The following is a 23,637-nucleotide window of genomic DNA, read 5'->3' on the forward strand; positions in this document are numbered from 1 at the left end:
ACAATTTTATCTAAAATAATGAGACTGCAACATTTTTCTTGCTTTTGCTCCTTTCCCTAAAAACATATTAGCACGATTATGTCATAGATCAGCCAGAAGCTTTATAAATGTCATTTTATTTAAACTACTATAGTAATCCTGTGAAGTAAGTATCACCATAAACTCATCTGATGGTGAAAAAATTAAAACAAAATGACAAATTTGATTTGTCATTTGATTCAGGTCATAAAACTGACCTATCATAAAAATGGTAGAGTTGAGATTTGAACCCAAGTCTGTGTAACTCTAAAGATTGTGTTTATTCCCCCAGCCTTATCATACTTCTATTCATGTATCTTGACAAATTAAAATACTTAAAAAATAATGTGATTTCTGTAAGCAGATATTAACAACATAGCAAGTGCTTACCGTCCCCATGCTGCTTGCTTCTGAAGACAGCTCCAAGGACTGACTTCCATAGCAAAACTCACAGTGTCACTATAACCTAATGTGGACTTTTTGAACCTGTAATTTAAGGACATATGTGCATATGAAAAAGGAAAATTTGAAGTTGGCCTTATAAATCCAACCCTTGAAAAGAACATCAAATAAATAGGAATCAATAAATGCAAGGCCATGCACTGACAGAGGAGTTTTCGAAATTTCAAGAACTGCATACTCGAAGATACGGATTTTTCATGAAATTTTCAATCTGTTCTTTTTACCAATGTATTAGCTTTTATCTACTGTTAAAGTTTACATATTTGTAGAAGTCATATAATGTAATATTTGTGTTTCACTGATTTAAATATGTAAGTATTTCAATTACAAAAAGCATCAACTACATTATTCGCTGCCTGATTATTTATTCTTAGAAGGGCATTATTTTATACATCAGCACAGGGCTTTACAATTTATTTACATATAAACTATCTTACCTAATACTCAGCCCATGAGATAGGCATTATTTCCCCTTGTTCTCTTCCCCACTTTTTTTTTTAGGTATCATTGTTATTTAAAGATCATAAATGACTTGCCTAAAGTTTTAAGAACATTTAACAACGACAACAAAAAGAGTTAAGATTAGAATATTAGTTTACTAGAATAGGCAATATTTAGCTTTTAAATAGTCCATTGTGCAAGTAGAAACATTTCATGATACAAAAACAAAGAAAAAAGGATATAATTTTACTGACTATTTGCCAACCCACAGATCAGCAAAGAACACCAAAGGCACCATACCCTAAAATGAATTCCTACCAAATGGAAGACCGGCACTCTATAACTGAAAGTAGTGCTGGGGCCTCCATGTCATTCCCGATTTTTTTTAATTTACATGGAAAGAAACCATCCCATTTCACTAAACAGGGCTGTATTTTAAAAGAAGTGAATATATTCTGACCAGATTGCAATCACAGGAAATATTATCTTTTTCCATATTCATTATTCTAGACTTGACTACGTCACAGATTAAAGGAAATATGATTGTTAGTTGCAAAGCACAGTTAAGACTAGCTGATGCTCTAAATAAATACATTGCTTTAAAGGAAACAGAACACGCTTAACAAATCCTCATTTACCTCTGACACAGAAAGTGACTGCAGCGTACCAAAATGTGCATGCAGTGAACCGAAATAATTCCTATAAATACAAGGCTGATTGGTCCAAGCTGTGGGGGGAAAAATGTATAGGATTAAATATTTAAGGTTAACAAAAATTAAGCTGTCTTACTATGAATGAGACAACGGACTACTCATCTGTGTGATTCAATTTTGCTGGACAAAATGATTAGTTATTTGCATACAGGAAAATTCATAAACTTGACACTGAACGAATTTCAGCAATACTTAAGACAAGTGCGTATGACTCCATCTTCACGGCTTGCTAAGCCGACCCTATGAGCACAGACTATAACCGTGCAGTAAGGTAGGATAGACCTTACCTCCAGTAACATCAGATGGTAAGCCTATGATCATCAGTGTCCCATCGTGATAATTAAATGTGACTATGAATCGTTATCTGAATGACTAAGAACTGCTGTACCCACCTGGGACCGTGCTTGTTGAGCACTTGCTATGTGTGAAAAAGATTATTTTAAAAAGTGGTACATAAAAAATTTCAAGTATTTGTTTACTAATACTGAAGTAATACCTGGATTATTGCAACCCAGACAAAATACTGTCAAAATTTATTTTTGCAATCAGAAATAGTTTAAGTTTCTCTAAATTAGGGTGGGCAAGTCAAATGCAGAGAGAGAGGACAGTTCAAACTGTTCTTAGCAAAGTGGTAAGGTTTTAGACCTCTCATAAAAGGTTAAGTAGGGACACCTGGGTGGCTCAGTCAGTTTAGCCTCTGCCTTCAGCTCAGGTCATGATCTCAGGGTCCTGGGATCCAGCCCCACATCCGGCTCCCGGCTCAGCAGAGTCTGCTTTTCCCTCTCTTTTGCCTCTCCCTCCACTCATGCCCTCTCTCTCGCTCGCTCTCACATAAATAAAATCTCAAAAAAATTAAAAAGACTAAATATAATTTCATTATTTCATAAGGCAATTCTCCCTAAGATTCTCTGCAATGACAATAACTGGTTCTAACAACACTTTGCACATTTGTTTTCAAACAGTATTGTTATCCCTTTTCTTTACTAATATTCTTTAAGTCTGAAAACCGCATATTTTATTCTGAATCCAAAAAACCATAAAATTTCACCAACTCAAATAATCTACTCTATAAATATATTTGTTGATATGAGTACAAGGTTTACATCCCCAGAAATCCAAAAAAAATAATAAGATATAACCATACTCAGAAAAATCAAATACTATTTTAGGCTCTTTCTGCCAAATACTATGAAGTATTTGAAAGTTAAGTGATTAAACAAAAAGTTAAGTAGTTAAACAGAAATGAAAAGAGTAATTAATTCTCATTTTTGCTGAATGTTACTATCACTGTTTACACAATCTTAACAGTACAATCTCATTGTTACCTGGTCAGGTCATATGTGACTAGGCCAGAGGTTATTTTGTTTGTCATTTTGCTGTAATTAAGAGAGATAACTATAAGTTAGATAGAGTTCACAAAGATAAGTCTTACCACTATGCCTGCATTTTTTATTGCCAGTGGAAGCCCTAAAAGGCCTGTTCCAATATTTCCTTTAAGCAGATGCATAAGAGTTTGCACAAATCTGAAAAGTAAACATTGTAAGATTTTAGGAAAAAAGCTAATAAAATCACATGATCACAGTTTTAGCATTAGAAGGGAACTGAAAATCAATCTCAGTAAGGAATCAAATAACATTTCCACTCAACCAGAAGTTGAAAAGGCCAGAGGTCGTATGGGTTCACGTGCTACCTCTGCCACTCATAAAAGGAGACACAAGGGGGTTATTATGGAGAGTAAATGAGATATTTAAGTGATACTATCTTTGTAAAATACTAAAGAAGTACAGAAAAGGTAATTTTCTCATAAGATGCCTGGCTGCTATGACACTCAGAATAATATTGAAGATTATATATGACTAGGCTATTAAGACAGAGCAATTTATCGACACTGTCTATGAAACACAGTACTAAACACATCTGATCTATGACTATCAAGTTAACTAAAAGAAAAAGCACACAAGTCTTAAAACTATGTGTATCATCAGGTAAGATAAATATTGATTAACATTTAGACATCATGTACTCCCTAAGGAATTCCACCTAAGTTTCCAAGAGGCATCTGAAGGAAATCTCTCAACCCAGAAAAAGTAAGTTCAACTAGGAAGAATAGTGCAAACAAAATAACATGTGTGCCTAAATTTTTTTCAGTTTATACCATTCTGTTCAACTAAAATGTTAACTTTGCTTAACTGTCAGAGTAAGAACTTACTCAAATCTATTAATGATGACAAAATAACAAAAACAGTTCTACAAGGTTCCACTACCTTCCCACCGCCATGACTTTGCTTTATACCATTCACTCAGCATGAAGTGTTTACTACCTCTCACTGTCTAACTCCTAACCATTTCGAAGCCACAGCTCATAAAATTTCTATTCCTTTCAACCAGATCTCCCTTCTTGCAAGATCCAAAGCATGGGACCATCACTGCAGCAATTTCCATGTGCTGCTCTGTATTTTAGATGCATTTCTTCATTCCCAAATGGACTGCAAATAGCTTGAGGGTAGGGACAATATCTTACTCATCTGTGTGTCTTCTGCAGTACCTGTCCTTTACCTACAGAAGATTAAAAAATATATACTAAATGAAAAGGAGACATTTAACCCTGTAATACTTACGAAATACCCTCCTGGTCATCAAGCTGGTAGTGCTTCTGAACAGGAAGGAGTTCTTGTTCCTGCTCTTCATCTGATGTCCCATCAAAATTCTGCTCATTTATTAAGGGCCTCATTACATCCATATCTTCAAAAAGAAAAACAAAGTACTTCACTATGATTTTTAACACTGAGTTAAAGCTGGTATAAATGCATTTTTTTTAAAGAAGGGCCTACCACTGGTACTTAAGTTAATTCACTTAATTTTTCCAGTCTAAGTTAATTCCCATTAATGCTTTGAGTTTTAGTGTATATAAAAAAACAATGAGACCCATTTGCTGATTATTTTGTTTGGATAAAGCAGGACAAAGCTTAAGTATTCAATGCAAATCTTTTTCTGCTTTATCAACATGCGGTTTTTAGCAAATGATCACAGAGTTATGAGATTCAAAAATGTGAATGAGGGCACCCGGGTGCTCAGCTGGTTAAGTGTCTGTCTTTGATGGGTGTCATGATCCCAGGGTCCTGAGATCGAGTCTCTCATCAGCCTCCTTGCTCAGTGAGAAGCCTGCTTCTCCCTCTCCCTCTGCCAGTCACTCTCCTTGCTTATGCCCTCTCTCTCTCTTTCAAATAAATCAATATAATCTTTTTTAAAAATTTGAATAATCAAATGAATTTTTACCTCTTTTAGTTTCGATCATACTGTATACATAAATAGTAATCATGTTTTTAAATACTTTAAGAAAATTACAGTGAGGATGAAGGGAGGGGCAGAGAGAGGGGCAGAGAGAGGGGGAAAGAGAGAATCTTAAGCAGGCTCCACGGGAGCCCAACATGAGACTTGAGCTCACAACCCTGAGATCATGACATGAGCTGAAATCAAGAGTCAGATGCTTAACCAACTGAGCCATCCAGGCACCCCCACGCCCCCGCCAAAATGTATTCTCTTTTTTAGCAAGATTGATGATGACATTAGTCATCACTGTCTGCCTTGTTCTAGTAAAATTCACTAAACTCAAATTTATTGAGAAGACTGATATGCATTAGCAAGGTTTGAAATATAGGATATTTTGAAGAAGTGGGGAAGACTGTTCCATTCAAATACAATAAAACTGTGAACCAGACAATTGGGGTAATTATGACTGACTGACACATAATTTCTTAAAACTTTTTATTTTGCAATAATTTAAAATTTACATTAAATTTGCAAGAGTACCAAAAAACTCCTATGTACCCTTTATAGACTTACCAATTTCAACATTCTGCCATGTTTGCCCTTTCTCTCTCAACTGTGTATCATTTTTTCTGAACTATCTGAGTAGGTTACACGGGTAACACCACTTTATCCCCCGGTCAGCGCGTTCTAAGAACAAGAAGTTCTTGAATGTTCACATCACAGCCAACACTCAGTTTGATGCTGATGCAGTATGTTCACCTACATTCCGTATTCTAACTTCATCAATTGTACCAAAAGTTCTCTCAGCGATTGTTTTCACCACAGGATCATGTACTGGATTTAGCTGACTTATTCTAATGGTGACTTTTGCCGTTATGTCTTTTATGATGTCCTTAATCCTCCTTTTTTTCCTTCCTTCATCTTTTACTATCCTTGTTTGTCAGGTTTGTCAGACAGCCTCTGGGGGCACTGGGAGGCTCATCTGGTTAAGTGTCCAACTCTTGATTCCAGCTCAGGTCTTGATCTCAGGGTCCTGAGATCAAGCCCCATGCTGGGCTCCATACTCAGCAGGGAGTCTGTTTTGAGATGTAGATTCCCTCCCTTTCCCTTGCCCCACCCCAAAACAAAATAAATCTTTCTAAAAAATGGTATCCTCTGAATTCAACCTATTACCTATACAATAATTAACGGTCTTATTCTACGTTTGTCATTTATTTATTATTTCCCAGAAAACCACACGGCTCCCCCCACCCCCAGATATGCCCTTCTTCTATTCTTGCACTTCTGTTGTGTTCTTCCTATTTTGGCGACATACATGATGCTTCACACACTGCTACTCCAATCATGCCCCAACCATGTCTTAGATTTGCATCTACCATCAGTGTACTACATGCCTGCTCTCAGTCCTCTGTTGAAGTGTTCTCCATCATTCCTTGGCTGGAAGAAGCTCATTCTCTTGTGGACTGTGCCTCACAATGACCGGGAGGATTTGATGAAATACAAACTGATGTAGCTCACCCCGAAGCCTCAGATTCAGCAAGCCGGGGCGGGGGTGGGGGGGGGCTGAGAAGATGTGTTTCTAAGTTCCCGGGTGATTCTGATGTTGCTGGTCTGGGAACCACACTTTGAAAACCACTGCTGTAGTAGATCCTTGAGGATGGGCTTGCGGGCACAGCATTCCCTAAGTTCTCGAACGCTTTAAACTGTTTTTCTATAGCCTTGCTATGAAGGACAGCTAGGTACAACACCTTTGACTCACACTCTCTATCCTTGAGTTTCTTGAAAATGCTGTTCTGTTCCACTCGTGCCTTGCTGTATAAGCTACTCTTGAGAAGTCTAATGCCAAACGAGTTTTTTTAGCCATTACATACTGTGTTCTTTGCTTGAGATCCTGAGGAATTTCTCTGACTTTAATATCTAATGATTTTACCATGATATGTCCTGGGCTTAAGCATTCTCTGTCAATTTTACCAGGGATCAGTGGGCCTTTTTAATATATAGATTAAGGTTTTCTCTTATTTCTAGAAATTTTTCTTGGATTATGGCTTTGACTTTTTGTTTAGTTCAAACTTTTGTTTTTCTTCTTTAGAGCTTCCAGTTGTAGTCAGATCTCTGCCCACCTTCCATTTCAACCACTTTCTCTCTGACCCTTTTAAAGTCTTCCTTTACCTCATTTAAATTCTCCTTCGAAATTAAATGAATCTTATTAAACTTTCATTTCAATACATTTTCCCTTGGATACCTTGTACTTTATTATTTATTTATGATTTTGCCTACCACTAGGCAGTTCATGGACAGGGATCCTAATTTGAGAGTAGTGCCTTCTGTCGGCAGGGGAATGACGTCGACTTACTGGGGTTACAGGGAGTAACCGGTATATCTCTGGTTCTCTTCATTTCTGCAGGATATTAATTCCCTACCCACCCTCCACCCCCTGCCCCTTACTTTCTTCTTTCTTTTCACCTCCAAGTCTTAGAGGGACATCTCAACTGCTCCTTTTATCTCCTCCTCCAGAAGCAATGTTTTACGGAGTCTGCTGTGTGACTACATGTCCTAACGCCCCCTCCTCTCTTCCAGAGATTCTAAATAACTCTCTTTAGAGAGTCCTTGCAGCAGCAGCAGCAGGAACTCTGAAATTTGCTATTTTTTTTTCCTACTTATAATGTGAGGTTTGTAGTAGCTTGGTCTCCTACTAATGCTAAAAGAACAACTTCATGAATGGTTTACTTGTGCTTCCTTTCAAATTAACAGGTTCTGGGGGAAGGACCCAGAAATGAAGAAATTAGGATTGAGGTAGCCTCCATTATCCCAGTACTAACTGGAATGCGTGACAGCGTTTTTTCATAAAAGTGATGTTATTCTTTGAGATACTGGAAGATGCTTTAGCTTTGTTTTATATATTTTTGTAATGCATTTTGAAATCAGGATGTATGATCAGCTTTGCTCTTTGCTGTCAAGATTGTTTTGGGTATTTGGGGTCTTCTGTAATCAAAACAGTATCACACTGACATAAAGATAGCCATACAGACCAATGAAGCAGCACAGAGAGCCCAGAAATCAATCTATGCGTATATGGTCAACTGATCTTTGACAAGGGTGCCAGGAATACACAACTGGAAAAAGTCTCCTCAACAAATGGTCCTAGGAAAACTGAATATTCACATGCACAAGAATGAAAATGGGTATTTATCTCATACCATACACAAAAATCAACTCAAAATGTATTAAAGACTTGGATACTTGAGAAAGCTTCAGATACTGGTTTTTGGGTTTTTTTTTAAGATTTTATTTATTTATTCGACAGAGAGAGATCACAAGTAGATAGAGAGGCAGGCAGAGAGAGAGAGAGGGAAGCAGGCTCCCCGCTGAGCAGAGAGCCCAATGCGGGATTCGATCCCAGGACCCCGAGATCATGACCTGAGCCGAAGGCAGCGGCCTAACCCACTGAGCCACCCAGGCGATATTGGTTTTGGCAATGATTTCATGGATATGACACCAAAAGCACAGGCAACAAAAGCAAAAATAGGCAAGTGGGACTATATTAAACTAAAAAGCTTCTGCACACCAAAAGAAAACAATCAACATAGTGAAAAGTCAACCTACAGAATGGGAGAGAATATTTGCAAACTATGTATTTGATAAAGGGTTAATTTCTAAAATATATATGAAACTCCTACAACCCAAGAGCAAAAAAAAAAAAAACCTAGTGAACCAATTAATAAATTATCTAAAGATTTGAACTGATATTTCTCCAAAGACGACATACAAATGCTCAACAGGTTTATGAAAAGATGTTCAATGTCACTAATCATCAAGGAAATGCAAATTAAAACCACAATAAAATACCACTTCATACTTAGGGTGGTCATTGTAAAAAACAGAGGCAACAAGTACTGGTGAGCAAGTAGCAAAACAGGAAGCCTTACTCACAGGTAGTGGGAATGCAAAATATTGTGGCTGTGAAAGAGAACAGTACAGAGATTCCTCAAAAATCTAAAAACAGAAGAACCATATGACCCGCAGTCCCACTTCTGAGTATTCATCCAAAACTACTGAAATCAGGGACTTGAAGAGATGCTAATACTTCCATGCTTAGTTTAGTGCTAGTCACAAGAACCAGCGCGTAGAAACAATGGGCACTGTCAGATAAATGGATAAAGAAAGTCGATGTCTACTTACAATGGAATATTATATAGTCTTCCAAAAGAAATTCTGCAATATGCAACAACATGGATGAACCTTAAAGACATTAGGCTAAATGAAACAGGCTAGTCACAGAAATTCAAATACCATGATTCCACCAAATGAGGATCTAAAATAGTCAAACTCATAGAAGCAAAGACTGATGTGGTGGTTGTCAGTGGGGAGGGGAGAACAGGGAACTGCAAATCAACATGTGTAAAATTTCAGGCATGCAAGGTGAGTAAGTTCTAGAGATCAGACAGACAACATTGTGCCTATGGATGACAATACTGTACTGTACACTTAATATCTGTTAAGAGGCCTAGATCTCATGTTGTGTTCATATTACAATTTAAAAAATAAACGACTGGGGGAAAAATGCTTGAAAATAGTCTATTCTGAAGTCACTTAAATATTCTTCCTCTAGGCTCAGTCGGTTAAGCATCTGACTCTTAATTTCAGCTCAGGTCATGATCTCAAGGTCCTGGGATCGAGCCCACATCAGGTCTGCGCTCAGAAGCAACTGTACTTGAGATTCTCTCTCTTCCTTTTCCTCTGCCCCTCCCCCAATCACTCTCACACTCTCTCTAAAATAAATAAAGAAATCTGTTAAAAATATATATTCTTCTAATAATGTTACTAATATGTGTGGAGTAAAATCCAATGAATTATCAAAAACTCCAAATGCCTGGAGTCTAAATTAATGAGGATTTTCTAAAATTCAAATTCCCCAACTTCATCTTTGGGTAGTTTTTCTAACCCTCTGATCTGCTGGACATTCTCCACAGACTATTCTGTGGGATTTCAAAGTGGCTCAGTCTAAACCTGCACACAGTGAAAATTAAGTGTTTCTCAGTATTAGGGAGCTAATACTGGGATATCTACTATGTCACATTTATTCCGGTGTTTTTTAGTATTACAAATATGGTCATCTTTGGTTTGAACAGATTCTACATCATTTTCTGTTATGCTCTATATGAAGAAAATTGATACCTTATCTTGTAAAACCACTAGGGCTGCCGTAACAAGGTACTTCAAAGTGGGTAGCTTAAAGAACTGAAATTTATTATCTAACAGTTTTGGAGGCTAGAAGTCCAAAATGAAGATGTTGGTATGGTTGGTTCCTTCTGAGGGCTGGAAGAGAAGGATTGGTTCCAGGCTTTTCTCCTTGGTTAGAGACGGTGGTCTTCAAGTTCATAGGGCATTCTCCCAGCACGCATGTCTGTGTCTTAACTTCCCCTTATTATAAAGACACAAGTCATACTGGATTAGTGTCCCACCCCACTCCAGCATGGCCTTATCTTAACTATTTACATCTACAATGATCCTACTGTCAAATAAGGTCACTTAGGGACTGAAGAGTAGGACTTCAATATGAATTTAATTGATAACAATCATCATTATTTGTTACATCATTTTTAAATAGAATCGTGTTAATATTTTCACTCCAAATTTCATTTCATTGCCCTTGCTGACTCCTGAGTTCATTTGCATTTTTATTCATTCAGCTATTCAAAGTGTCCGTTATTTGAACTCTCTAATTTCTTTCTGCCAGAGGATGTACAGTATGTTTTGTGTATACTAAGCACACTATTTAAGTTCTCCATAATTGACAGTTATCACTACCAATATCTCAAAAACTGAACAATCTGTTATTTGAAGCATACCTCCCAAGAGATCACAGCTGCAATGGCAAGTCAGGAAAAAAGTTTTCTTGCAACTTAAACAAATAGGAACTCTGAAGGATAAGTTTACTTTTAATGCCATCACCAGATAATTTATTTTTCCCATCTTTAGTTAAACCTGAATTTCTAGATGTGTTAAAATAATCTATAGTACTAGTTCTACTAGTTCCATAATTCACAGAATCAAGTTTTTAAAATGGGATTATAAGGTGCCCTCAAATTCCCAACTAAAAGTTAGCTGGGCTCTCAGTCACTCTTAACAAATTTACACTGAGTACCAACTGTCTTATTTAATTTTAACAGTGTAAATGCCTTATGGTTTAAACTTTTCCTCACTTCTTAAATTCATTATTTCCCAACTTTATGTGGTCTAGGAAACATTAAATATGACTTCTGTGAAAAGTAACTTTTATTTCTTTGGTCTAAATCCATTTGTCTCACCCTTCACCTTTAAAGCCTTAACAAAAATTTAATAATAACAGGAAGCTTCTTGAATTACAACAATGAGATTTAAGAGTCAATTTTTTAAAAGTTGAAACTATTTGAAATAAAAATAATTCTTAACAATGTTAGGAATTTAAGAAGTACACATTTATAAACTGTTTCAAATAGACCACTAAAGCACTGTGAAACATTATTAGCTAAGTTCTAAGTATATGCTTAAACGTATTTTTTAAAACTACATTAAAAAAAAAAAACTCTCTAAGACTTTCTCTGTGATTTCCCCTATATTATTGAGTTGACATTACATACTAAGAAATACGCATCTGTTAAACAAAGTAAACTAAGAGTAGGTGAAGAAATCGGGTTTTAGGCCTGATTACATTAGCTTGAATGATATAAAATAGTTACTGACTCTAAAGAATACATTCAAAGACACCTAACTACAAGTATTTGAGAAAGTGATATACTTATATACCCAAGAAGCTGCATCTTTAAATGACAAGAGTCCACTGAGGCCTGGATTTCTGAGGATGAGATTTATTAATAAAGAAAGTCTCAACTAGTCACTTATGACTTTCAGAAGCTCCAGGTAATACCTCAATAAAAAATAAGAAATTATATTTTTGTTTCAAAGTTTGGCATACAGTATAGTAAAATGCAGTAATACTGTCTTCTTATATTTAACTCTTGAATTCTTTGGGAGAGGTTTTAAAACTGGCATAAGCCATGAGAATGAGTGGGACATTCCAGATTGGAGAATATGCACCTGCTTGCTTATCTTTAGAGTTACTGAATGCGTATGTAGATGGCAGAAGATCAGCTGGAAAGCTTGAAAAGATTTTCTGAACCGTGCTAGGGACTCTGGACTCTATCTTAGAGGCTGTGAAAAGCCAGAGAAAGAATTCAAGGTGAACCGGTCAGATGCGCATTGGGGTAGCACCACCCTGGCAGCTGTGTCAGGATCAACTGGAAAAACGACAGGACTGGTCTCAGCGAGGCCAATCCGCACACAATGCAGGCAAGAGACGGGTGAGGGCTTGAATTAAGCTAGCTTGGTTGAAGAGAAGAGAATGATTATTTAGAGGAGACACACAACAAGACTAGTTGACCAACAAGACGTGGAAGATAACAGAACAGAGGATGCTTCCTAGGTGACGCAGTGGAGAAAATGGAATGGATGCTAATGTCCCTGAGAAAGGGAACACAGGGAGACAGTGTCATGTGGTCCAGAGCCCCGATCTCAAATTTAAAAGCCTGAGCTGAATCCCAATCCTACCAGCACTAGTTCTGGGAATCTAAGCTAGTCTGGTGACTTTAGTTCTGCCATAGGGAATGATTTCTCTTCCCTTAGTGGCATTTTTTCTCTTGCTTCTGGCCTTCACATATGCCGTTCCCTCCTGAATCATACTATTTTCCCATTCCCTGTTCTTCCCTTCCAATTTTATCTAACCACTTAGTCTAACTATTCCTTGCTCATCTTTCAGGTCTCAGTTTAGACACCACTACCTCCCAGTAGCCTCCTTCACCCCAAGCCTGGCTGAAGTCTCTCCCGTGGGTGTTCCCACAGGACCCTACAACCCTCCTGTAATACAGTGTATTGTAATGGCCCATTCTATTTGTCTGCATTCTCCATGAAGTGACAGCAGTGACGTCCAACTTGTCTGCTAGTGTACCCTTGATATCTGGAATGCAGGAGATGAGGGACAAATAAATGCATAAAAGAGAAAGTGGCATGTTAAGGAGGAAAGACGAGTTGAATTTTTAAATCACATAAACTGAAATTATATCCTGAATGGGCAGTCAGAAACAGGGTCTAGAAGTAAGAAGAAAACTTGGGGCTAAATATAAAGATTTGAGAATTACATCAGAAGGTAGATAAATAAGTGGGATCAAAAGGCAGGATGAGGTCACTCAGAGATTGTATGGAGAACAGAACTGAACACAGAATAACAGAGATCCACTAACATTTTAAATTCAAGTAAAAAGTTGGCAAAAGCAACTGAAAAGAAATGATCAAAGGCTGCACTGAGTTTGGTACAACAGATATCCAAAATTGTAAGCAAAAGATTAAAATTTTCAAATCAGTCTTGTGAAGACCCGCAACTCCTTCCCAGTGAGCAGCTTCTGGCTCAGGGTCAAGGAAGGCACCGCCACCCATCACGTCCTTCCCTGGCTTATTGCACACTGTGGAGTCACTGTTAACCTCTCTGATCCTATCTCCTACTACTCTTCCCACTGCTCATTCCTCTGAACTCCAGGTCAGAGAGGTGGCGGGGGGGGGGGGGGGGGGGGCAGTGGGTAGAACTGTGTCCCTCGTCTCTCCTGGAACCATTCCATTGCAGAAAACCAGAAAGATGTGTATGTGGAAGCCGTCAGCAGATGTTTTAGACTGAATGTTTGCGTCCCCCTAAAATTCATGCATTAAAACCCCATCCCCCAATGGGATAGTGTTGGGGGATAGGGTCTTTGGCATGTAATGAGGGTTAGATAAAGTCCTAAGGTGTCCTTCTAAGAAGAGGACACTTCTTAGCACGTGAGGACGCAGCAAGAAGATGGCCATCAGTAAACCGGGAAGAGGGCTCTCACCAGGAACTGAATCAGCTAGCATTTGCTCTTGGACATCCCCCTCCCTCAGAGCCCTGAAAAAGAAATGTCTGTGGTTTCAGTCACCCAACTGAAGGTATTTTGTTCTAAAAGCCTTCGCTGAGTAAGACGTGGGAGTTGCCTTTCTTGGCACAATAAACCCTGAAGGCCTTGCCTTTGGGTCTGCTAGAGAAGAGAGTGGTGAATAGCACAGGGACGGCTTTGGGCACATGAGCACCGCCAGGGGAGCACACAGCAGGGGCCATGCAGAGGCACGAGCACGGCTCGTTCAAGAGCCTCCATGAATGGAATGGCATGGCCTCTCCCCAACATCTACTGCCAGGAGCTCCCACCACAGAAGGCTGGTGCCTCCTGATGGAACATACTCACACAAGACGTTGCCATCCTTTCCAGTTCAGTTTCACTAGTATTATTAACACCTATGTGTCAGGCACTCAAAGATGCTGGGGAAAAAAGCAATTCCTACAACTAAGAGAAATTCTTACCCTCATGGAGCTCCAATTCTAGTAATGGAAAGAGACAGTAAGTGAGTAAAATAGGGAGCATGCTAATGTTCAATACTCAGAAGGAAACTAGGGGTTGGGAGGGAGAGCCTGTAGTTTCAGTTACGACAGCCAAATTAGCTCTCCTGGAGAAAGAAGGATTTTAAAGAAGACCCGAAGAGGTGGTAAATATTGTGGATATCTGGGGGAAGAGCAATTAGGCAGTGGGAACAACAAAGGCAAAAGCTCCAAGGGTGTAGAGAGCCCGGTGTGTTTAAGGAGGAAGGAGACTAAGAGGAGAGGACAAGGAGGAGGGTACAGGAGAGGAGGTGAGGGTAAGAGAAGACAGATGGCACACCGCTTTGCAGACCATTCTGAGAGATAGGAAAGCCACCTCAGCAGTGCTGTACAACAGAAATATAATGTGAGCCAGACATAACCTTTTCTAATATTTGTATTTTTAAAAAGAGGGAAAAGCAGCACGTAAAATTAATTTAATAACAGATCTTATGCAACTCAATAAATCAAAATATTATCATTTTAAAATGCAATCAATGTAAAAAATTACTAACCAGACATTTTACATTCTATTTTTCATAGTAAGTCTTGGAAATCCAGTGTGCATTACACTGACAGCAGATTTTAATTTGGACAAACCACATTTCAAATGCACACAGGGCTAAGGACAATGGCACTGGACAATGCAGCAAGAGAGCATTTTGTGCAGAGGAGTGATACGATCTGATTTGTATTTTGACCAGGGCCTATCTTCTCAAGTGTAAAATGAGAGTAGTAACTTCTACCTCACAAGGGTTTTATGGTAATAAATTAGGTAACATTCAGGAAGCACAGAGCCTAATCCTTGGGATGTAAGTCTTCAGTAAATACTAGTTTTCTTCCCCTTCCTACATAGAGATAGTTTTTCCTTTTTTTTAAGATTTTTTTTAAAGATTTTATTTATTTATTTGACAGAGATCACACATAGGCAGAAAGGCAGGCAGAGAGAGAGGAGGAAGAAGGCTCCCTGCTGAGCAGAGCGCCCAATGTGGGGCTCAATCCCAGGACTCTAGGATCATGACCCAAGCCGAAGGCAGAGGCTTTAACCCACTGAGCCACCCAGGTGCCCCATTTTTAAAGATTTTTTAATTTATCTGAGAGACAGAGAGAGAGAGCACACAAGCAGTGGGGAGGGGCAGAAGGAGAGAGAGAGGCTTAGCCTACTGAGCCACCCAGGCAACCCGAGAGATTATTTTTTCTTAAAGATTTATTTTTACTTGAGAGACAGTGCATGCATGTGCAGGGGGTTCAGGGAGAAGGGGCAGAGGGAAAGAGAATCTCAAGCAGACTTTGCTCAGTACAGAGCTCAATCTCAGGACCCTGAGATGAAGACTTGAGCTGAAACCAAGAATCAGATGCTCAACCAACTGCGTCACCCAGGCACCCCCACGATGATATATCAGAAGCAAATTATGCTGTATACGATTTTAACTGTAAATCTTTAACAAGAAATTAGTTAATTTACTACCAGTGATTAATAATTCTGAGCATTTATGAACCTACAAACTGCTATAATAGGCAAAATTTGAGTAGGCAAAATGTGTTACACCAGCCAGAAGGAAACACAGACGAGAGGAAGACACAAACACTTAAAAACTTAACATGGTGAAACCTTTAACAAAATTAAGAAGGTTTGAAATAAAAATGAGAACACTTATGCAACATAATTAAAAGTTACAAAATACAATTTACATTACACACAAAATCTACTATTTGTCCATGTCTTGCTGTAATTTTTCATTTAGTACTTAGTACTGAACTGGCAGTTCTAAAAAGTGCTGTGTGATCACTACAGGTTAAGAATTAATAATGATTGCCTTATATGATAAAACACTATTAGGCAATGGAAACCAAACCACCTGAACACAGTTATTTCTATTCACAAATGGAAAAATTATAGATGAATAAGAGACACTAGCTTAATTTAATATTATATACCATATATGATATACATATACATTAATGGGGCATAAAACTGGAACATTCTTAGGTTAGGTAGTACTTGTTCATCTCTTCTTCTGCTTGTCCAGACAACTGTCTCAACCTCAATCTCCTAACCCAAAATCAACCTAAATTTTTATTTGTAGTTAGAATTAAAGAAAACCACATTAATTTAGCAATAGGTCTTGAAATCTTAAAAATGTTTATCCTTTCACCTACTAATTCCACTTCTGACAAGCCAGTATATAGAAAAAAATAATTTCTGCACAAAGATGTCAAATGAAACATTATATATGTTGAAAATTCGGAAACAACCTAAATGTGCAGCAATCAGGAAATTGCAAAATTAACTACAGACCTCCACTTTATAAAGTATTACAGTGACGCTAAATTATAGTTTTGAAGTCTAAGTAAAACAGGGAAAAGTATATCATGCTGAGTGTGAAAAGCCGGACAGGGGTGCCTGGGTGACTCAGTGGGTTAAGCCTCTGCCTTCAGTTCAGGTCATGGTCTCAGGGTCCTGGGATCGAGCCCAGGTCAGGCTCCCTGCTTAGCGGGGGGAGCCTACCTCCCCCCCCCCCCCCGCCCACCCTCTGCCTGCCTCTCTGCCTACATGTGATCTCTCTCTCTCTCTGTCAAATAAATAAATACAATCTTAAAAAAAAGAAAGTGCTAGATAACCACAGTATTAATTCAATGATGTTTTAAAAGGTTAATTTAAAATGGAAGCAAGGAAATATACCAAAAATGGGAATAAGAGATGCATGGGTGTCTCAGTCAGTTAAGCACGGGATTCTTTTCTTTTTTTTTTTTTTTCTTTTTAAGATTTTATTTATTTATTTGACAGACAGAGATCACAAGTAGGCAGAGAGGCAGGCAGAGAGTGGAAGAAGCAGGCTCCCCGCTGAGCAGAGAGCCCGATGCAGGGCTCCATCCCAGGACCCTGAGATCATGACCTGAGCTGAAGGCAGAGGCTTAACCCACTGAGCCACCCAGGCGCCCAAGCACGGGATTCTTCATTTCAGCTCAGGTCATGATCTCAAGGACATCAGCGTGAGCCTGCGTCAAGCTCACGCTCAGTGCCCAGCTGACTTGAGATTCTCTCCCCCTGTTCTCTCTCACTTTCTCTAAAATAAATAAAAAAAAAATTTTTAATGGGAATAAGTTAACAAGGATGGAGATGGGCAATGGGATCATGAGTATTTTTTACTGTCTTTCTCTGGCTAATCCAAAAAAAGAAGAAAGTAATAAACGTTTTGCTTTTATAATAGCAAAATAAAGGAAATCACTTCTATTTTGACAATGGACAAACTAAAACAAAGTAGAAAAATTTTTTGTTAATACAACATAGCGTAGCTATCTAAATCTATAAACTACTACATATGTAAGATAGAAACGTAGCTATCTTATTCATTTTTGAAAAACATGCACATCAAGAAACTTCCAGAGGTCCCCACTGCCTATGAAATAAAGTATAGTTCTTATGCTATACAAATAACATTTGTATAGCTTAAGGAAACCTGTATCTTAACATTTCTACCAGTGCCTTTTACATACATACCCTATTTTTTTTAAATCTTTTTTAAGATTTTTAATTCTAATATTTGGTCACTGTAGAAGATCAGTATATATATATATATAAGCAACATTTCTGAAATTAAAATTACCTCACCACCCAGAAATAACCACTGGTAATATTTTAGAATACACACAAATACACTCACCTCCTGTGCATTATCGTTCAGTCCCACGGCTTTAAATACTATCTACATGCTGATGACTTCCAAATTTGTATCTCTAGACCAGACCTTTCACTAACTCTAGAAATAAATCCAATTCCTCAATCAACACTTGTCTGAGTATCCTCACAACATGGCAGCTGGCCTTCCCTCCAAGTGAGTGATCCAAAAAAGAGAGAGCAAGGCACAATATCTTTTATGATCTGGCTTTGAAGTCACACATTATCATGTCCACCACGATCTATCCACTAGTAGCAAGTTACTAAATCCAATCAACACTCCCAGGGAAGAAAATTAAGTTCTTCCTTTGGAAGAGACAAATACCAAAAAATCTGTAGACATTCTACAAAACCACCGTAACATCTGAGTGGATGGCAAATTCATTCTTCTGAATACTCAGGTCCCTGGAGTCATCTTTGTTTCCTGTTTCACTCTCAACCCTTTCCCAATCTGTTAGGAAATTATGCTGGTTCTACGTTTAAGTATATCCAGAGTCTAACCATTTCTCTCCACTCCCAGTGCTACAAGCATACTTCTGTGAGGAACATGTGCATTTCTTTCTTGCATTTCAGAAATGCCCATCTGCTGTTACTTCTGCCCCTTACAGTCTATTCTTCCCACAGCAGCAGTGTAATCTTTTTAGCATTCAAGTCAGATCATGTCATTTCTCTGCTGAAACCCTGCACTGGCTCCCCATTCTCTCAGAATAACATCCAAAGTCTCTACCCAACCCCCCAAACCCTACATAACCTGTCTTAGCCTCTTTGCTATTCGTCTTATTCAGCCATTCGTTCTACCTGGAATGTCTTTCCCCAGATACCCACTTGACTAGTTTCCTCAGCTCTTCCAAGTCTTTACACAAACCTCACCTCTTCAATATGACCCATCCTGACTATTTCATAAAATACGTAACTGTTCAGCCTCCACCCTGACTCTGACTTCTCTTACTCTGCCCTTTTCTCCACAGCACTTTTCACTTAACATAATATATAATTAGTTGATTATTGTCTTTAGTCTTCATTGTCTGTGTCTTCTTACTAGAATACAACCCCCACAAGAACAGGAATCTTGATCTGTGTTGTTCACAGATGTATCCAAAGTGCCTAAAACAGCGTCTGGCACATAAGAGAAGCTTGTTGAATATGTGTTGAATGAACAGACGTAACTTTTAAGAAATAATTTGGAACCTTTCTCAGTTAATAAAAACGCATATGGTAAACATCTTCCCACAGTACTTTTAATGGCTATTCAGCACATGACCATACGGCTCTATCACAATTCACCCATCTTCCTTTAACTGGACAGTTAGATAGTTACCATATTTTCTCAACTACAAATAATGTGGTGAACATCTCTTGATGTTAAGTATTTATTACATGATTATTACCTTGGGAAATATTTCAATAAGTAAAATTGCTGGGTCAAAGGATATGTGCCTTTTTAAGGTTAAAGACACTACACTGCTCTTACCAGTAACGCAGGAGAATGCACATTTCTCCACATCCTAGTGAATTTCAGTCAGATAAACCTGGGTTCATATCTGGGTTCTGCTTTTAATTAACTTAAAATTACCATAATGGGGATAATAATAGCATCCATCTCACCCAATTGTGTTAAAGATTAAAGGAAAAAATGCATATGTAAAGCACTTAGCTGACTGCTTGACACACAGTAAACAATCAATAAAATGCTGTTTATTTCTACCCTTATTATGCCTTGGAAGAAATTACCTGCAGAGTGCCCTACCAATTATTACAGGAACGCCAATCTATTAGTTACTATAATGAAGTGTTGCTTTAAAAAGCTCAACTTTTAAAAAATCATTTAATCATTCAGGGCCGAATTAAAAATATTCCTAAATATAAGGCATATCACTGGAAGGGGAAATTACAGTACTGCCCTGACCCTTGCTTTTGTTTCCCTGCTGACTGCAGGAAACCATAAACAAGGTTTTGCATTCCCAGAGGCCAGGAAGATAAGACCAGATAAGCCCCGACAACAGCAGGAAAACAAACTTTGGCAAGTGAGCTAGCTACAGGTATCTCCCGTCGGGTCCGGTCAGCACGTCGCGCTCGCCACTTCGGGGGTGGCACAGGGTGAATGAAGGATTCACCCAGGACTCAGAATGGGGCTGCGGCGTGTGAAAGCCGTCAAGCACCCCTGGAGAAAACAGTGAGAGTCACAGCGCAGACTCTCGCTTGCCTTTGCATACACAACGCACCCCAGCCCCCAACACATACACACCCGCGCGCGCGCGCGCCCATCTGATGCCCTTTGTAGGCCCCTCTCGTCACTGGCCCAGCTCCCCAGTCAGCGGGTTCCTGCGCGGGTGCGGTCCCCAGACCGGTCACCTCCCCAGCCTCACTCACCCCATGTTCGGGGAGGTTTGTCGGCTGGGTTTTCAGTCCAAAGCCGTGCCCGACCCACGACCGCAAGATCCCCGACCAGAAACACCCAGTGGCCCCGGGAAGGCCACCCGCCACTGTCGAGGTCCGGCGACCAGCCGCTCGGCGCCGGATGCGGCCCGGCCACGCGCATGGGGAGGGGCGGCTGCGGCCCGGCGCCAGCAGCCGCCTCCCCGGCCGAGGCCGAGGGGCCCCGGAGCCTCGGGCGCATCCCGCGGGCACGCGGCCCCGCGCCCTGGCCCGCACGCAGCACCCACCGAGCTCCTCTCGCCCCGCCGCCTCGGCCGCCGCCGGCGCCGCCGCTTCCATCTCTCCGGGGTCTCCAGGACGCCGTCGCCCCGGAGCGCGCTCCCCCGCCGCTGCGTGGCCCGCGACAGGCGGAGGCCTTCCCAGCCGAGCGGGACCCACGCCCAGCGCCCGCCTCCCGGCCCCGGGCACCCCACCCGCGCGGCGAGGAGCATGCGCAGTGACGCGGCCCGGCCCGCCGCGGTGCTGGGGTGCGAAGGGCTCCCCTGGGGCTCGCGGGGCGCTGCGGGCGAGCCGCACTGGGGCTGGAGACTCTAGTGAGGGAAGGCGGGGCGGGGAGGGGCGGGATAACAGAAGAGAAGGGGCGCTGCGGAGATCCCCGGGATGGGAGCTTAGAGCTGGCGGGAACCCAGGCCTCTAGTTCCCTGGAGGACTTTAAAGATGACCACGAACTTAAATTTGAGGAGCCCATCTATTTGCAAGGCTTTAGCATTCTGTATGGTACCCGGGAGAACGCAGAGTAGGAGGGGACTGTCCCCTCTCCGTGTTGGAGTTCTGACTGTTCCTTAGTTATCCATCTTCCGGTGCCCCTTTCTAGAAGAGATGCAGGATGCACTCCCATTTAAAATTTAATTTAATCAGATAGTTTCACTTCAAGGATTTTTCAGTGCCCTCCAAAAATACTTGACATTCACTCGGGGCTGAAAGAAAATTAAGATTAAGAATTATACTGATGTGCTGTCAAATATTCTTAAGCACTATACATAATTCTGATGACAATCTTGTGAGAAAATTCTAGTATTTATATCCATTTTACAGATGACGGAACTAAAGGCACAGAAAGCTAAGTAACTTGCCCAAGACGGTGAACTAATAAATGGCAAAGACGGAATTCTATCTGCAGCCAGAGCCAGGGCTCTCAACCAATACACAAAGCTGACCTCGCAGGTGTGTACCAATTAATTTTGATGAATCAATAGATGAAGCAAGCTTTGGGTTTGAAAGGAAAATATTTTAATTTCGAAAATGCTTTCAATTTTTTTTTTTCATTTCATTGTTCCTTAAAGTCAGACAACACTTTTTCTATTGGTCTGTTCCATTTCAGTGGGGTCTTTCCGGGAAAGTCTTTTGCGGGGCGGGGGGGGGGGGGGGGGGGGGTCATCTAATTTCTAAGACCACTGCTGTAAGTACATGGTGACAGTGTTAAATATTTTAAATTTTGATATCAATAAGGTACACAGTTACATAATATCCAATTTTTCCTCCTGTTGCATCCTTTGTAGGTTTTTTAACTAGTGATAACGATGATTTGCCACAAACATTTGTTTTCCCTCACATCAACCCCAATCACTCACACACATCCACATGCAAACCCCAAAGAGAGGTTTGATTTGAAATGTCCCTGACAAGTAACACAGATGCAGGGAAGACAGAGAAATAAGAATTCTATTCTAGATCAAGGCTAGAGGAATAGTCCCTAATCGGCATTGATGAAGGACTAGGTTAGAGATGAGTGGGAAATGAAACAGTCATCAGACAGGTTATTGTCCATAAAACCACCTACTGTGATGAGAATACTTGGGACAGTGTTGTGACAGAGGAGCGTTATTCTTTGAGTGTTAAAAGGGATCAAAGCCAAAAAAAAAAAAAAGGTGGGGTGGGGGGTTCAAAGCCATTGTCCTCTTATCTCAGCATCAGGAAAGCAGATCTGGCAGTTTGGGTGGGGGAAGTGGGGGGAGAAGGCCTGACCTGTAATACAGACCTGGGCTTCTTTGAAGAAGACTGGGCTGAAGCAGGCAGCTAGACACTCGGTGTCTTTGCAGAGTGAGATGGAGATCAGCTAATGATAGGGATGATCCCAAGACTAAAGAAAATGATGGTTTTCATATACCACTACTTGAGAAGATACTGTCACTTCTTCTCCAGGTCTTACAAATTGGAAGAGGTTATGGGGAAAAGCTGTATCCGGATAGAGATATAAAGAATCTAACCATTTGGAAAAAAAAAAAAAAGAAAAGAGTCTAATCATTTGAATAGCCCTGGCCATTTCTCTTTTCTTTCCTCACTTTAACTTCCTGGGTTATATCTCGATTGTTTCCTCCCTTATGACCATGGCACTTCGTTTTTATCTCTCTTATAAATCATCTCCCCTTGTATTATAATTATTTGAGTCTCAGCTCAATAAGTCATTCAGTTTGAGTTCACAGCTATACTGTGAACCCCTGCAGGAGAAAAGCCATATCTTTGTCTGTGTTTTTGGCTCAGTTAGGGCCTGGCAGAGTGCCCTGCACGTTTGGTGTTGAAAGTTGTTGACTCTAGCCTCATAAATACATGAAAGAAAATATTTAGAAATATTTAATGTCTCCAAGTGTGTTGATGGAGCAATTTCCATGTGCCAGGGAGATGGTGCTAGATGCAGGGGCTGTAATGGCAAACAACTCTAGGATAAGCCCCACCATCCTGGACTTCATAGTCCAGCGCAGGAGAGTGCAAAGGAGAAGAACTAAACAAAATACTGTGTAATCACATTGTTGGAGAAGGACATCAGGAGCTAATGAGGAACCTACTGTAGACTGGGGAGGCATGACAGTCTCCTCGGAGAGTATTTAAGCTGGATCTCAAGGTAAGAAGGACTTGGCTAGGTGTATGTAGGGAAAAGGAGCAGTTCCGGCTGTGAGAACAGCTTTCTCCATTTTACAGATGGGGAAGTGGTATGTTTTTGACATGCTGATTTACACCAGAGATATAACTTCCTGGGTTATATCAGGGGACATCTAGCTAGTCGTGTCTATTATACAGCAGTCGAATGTGTAAAGTTTCTTTATGTGTAAAATTTTACCAACCTCACAGACTGTCGTGAAGATTCAGTGAGATAAAGCATATAAAGCACTCATACCTAGTTCATAGAAAGCGTCAATAAACCGAGTGTGTGATTTAGGGAGGTTTTG

The 23,637-nt window shown here is 40.0% G+C and overlaps 1 protein-coding gene across 1 annotated transcript in view; it reads right to left on the reverse strand.

Moving 5' to 3' along the window:
* SLC36A4 (solute carrier family 36 member 4) overlaps positions 1 to 20,856 on the reverse strand; it is a 53,461-nt gene extending 32,605 nt beyond the window's left edge. The window contains exons 1-5 of the mRNA XM_046016969.1: positions 20,701 to 20,856; positions 4,253 to 4,376; positions 3,067 to 3,157; positions 1,560 to 1,648; positions 409 to 504 (exon numbers count right to left, since the gene is read on the reverse strand). Coding sequence (XP_045872925.1) covers positions 409 to 504; positions 1,560 to 1,648; positions 3,067 to 3,157; positions 4,253 to 4,376; positions 20,701 to 20,752 — 452 coding nt within the window. The 5' untranslated portion in view covers positions 20,753 to 20,856. The remainder of the gene's footprint in view (positions 1 to 408; positions 505 to 1,559; positions 1,649 to 3,066; positions 3,158 to 4,252; positions 4,377 to 20,700) is intronic.
* Positions 20,857 to 23,637: the final 2,781 nt, after the last annotated feature.

This window comes from Meles meles, chromosome 8 (genome assembly GCF_922984935.1).
Source record: "Meles meles chromosome 8, mMelMel3.1 paternal haplotype, whole genome shotgun sequence".
NCBI lineage: Eukaryota > Metazoa > Chordata > Mammalia > Carnivora > Mustelidae > Meles > Meles meles.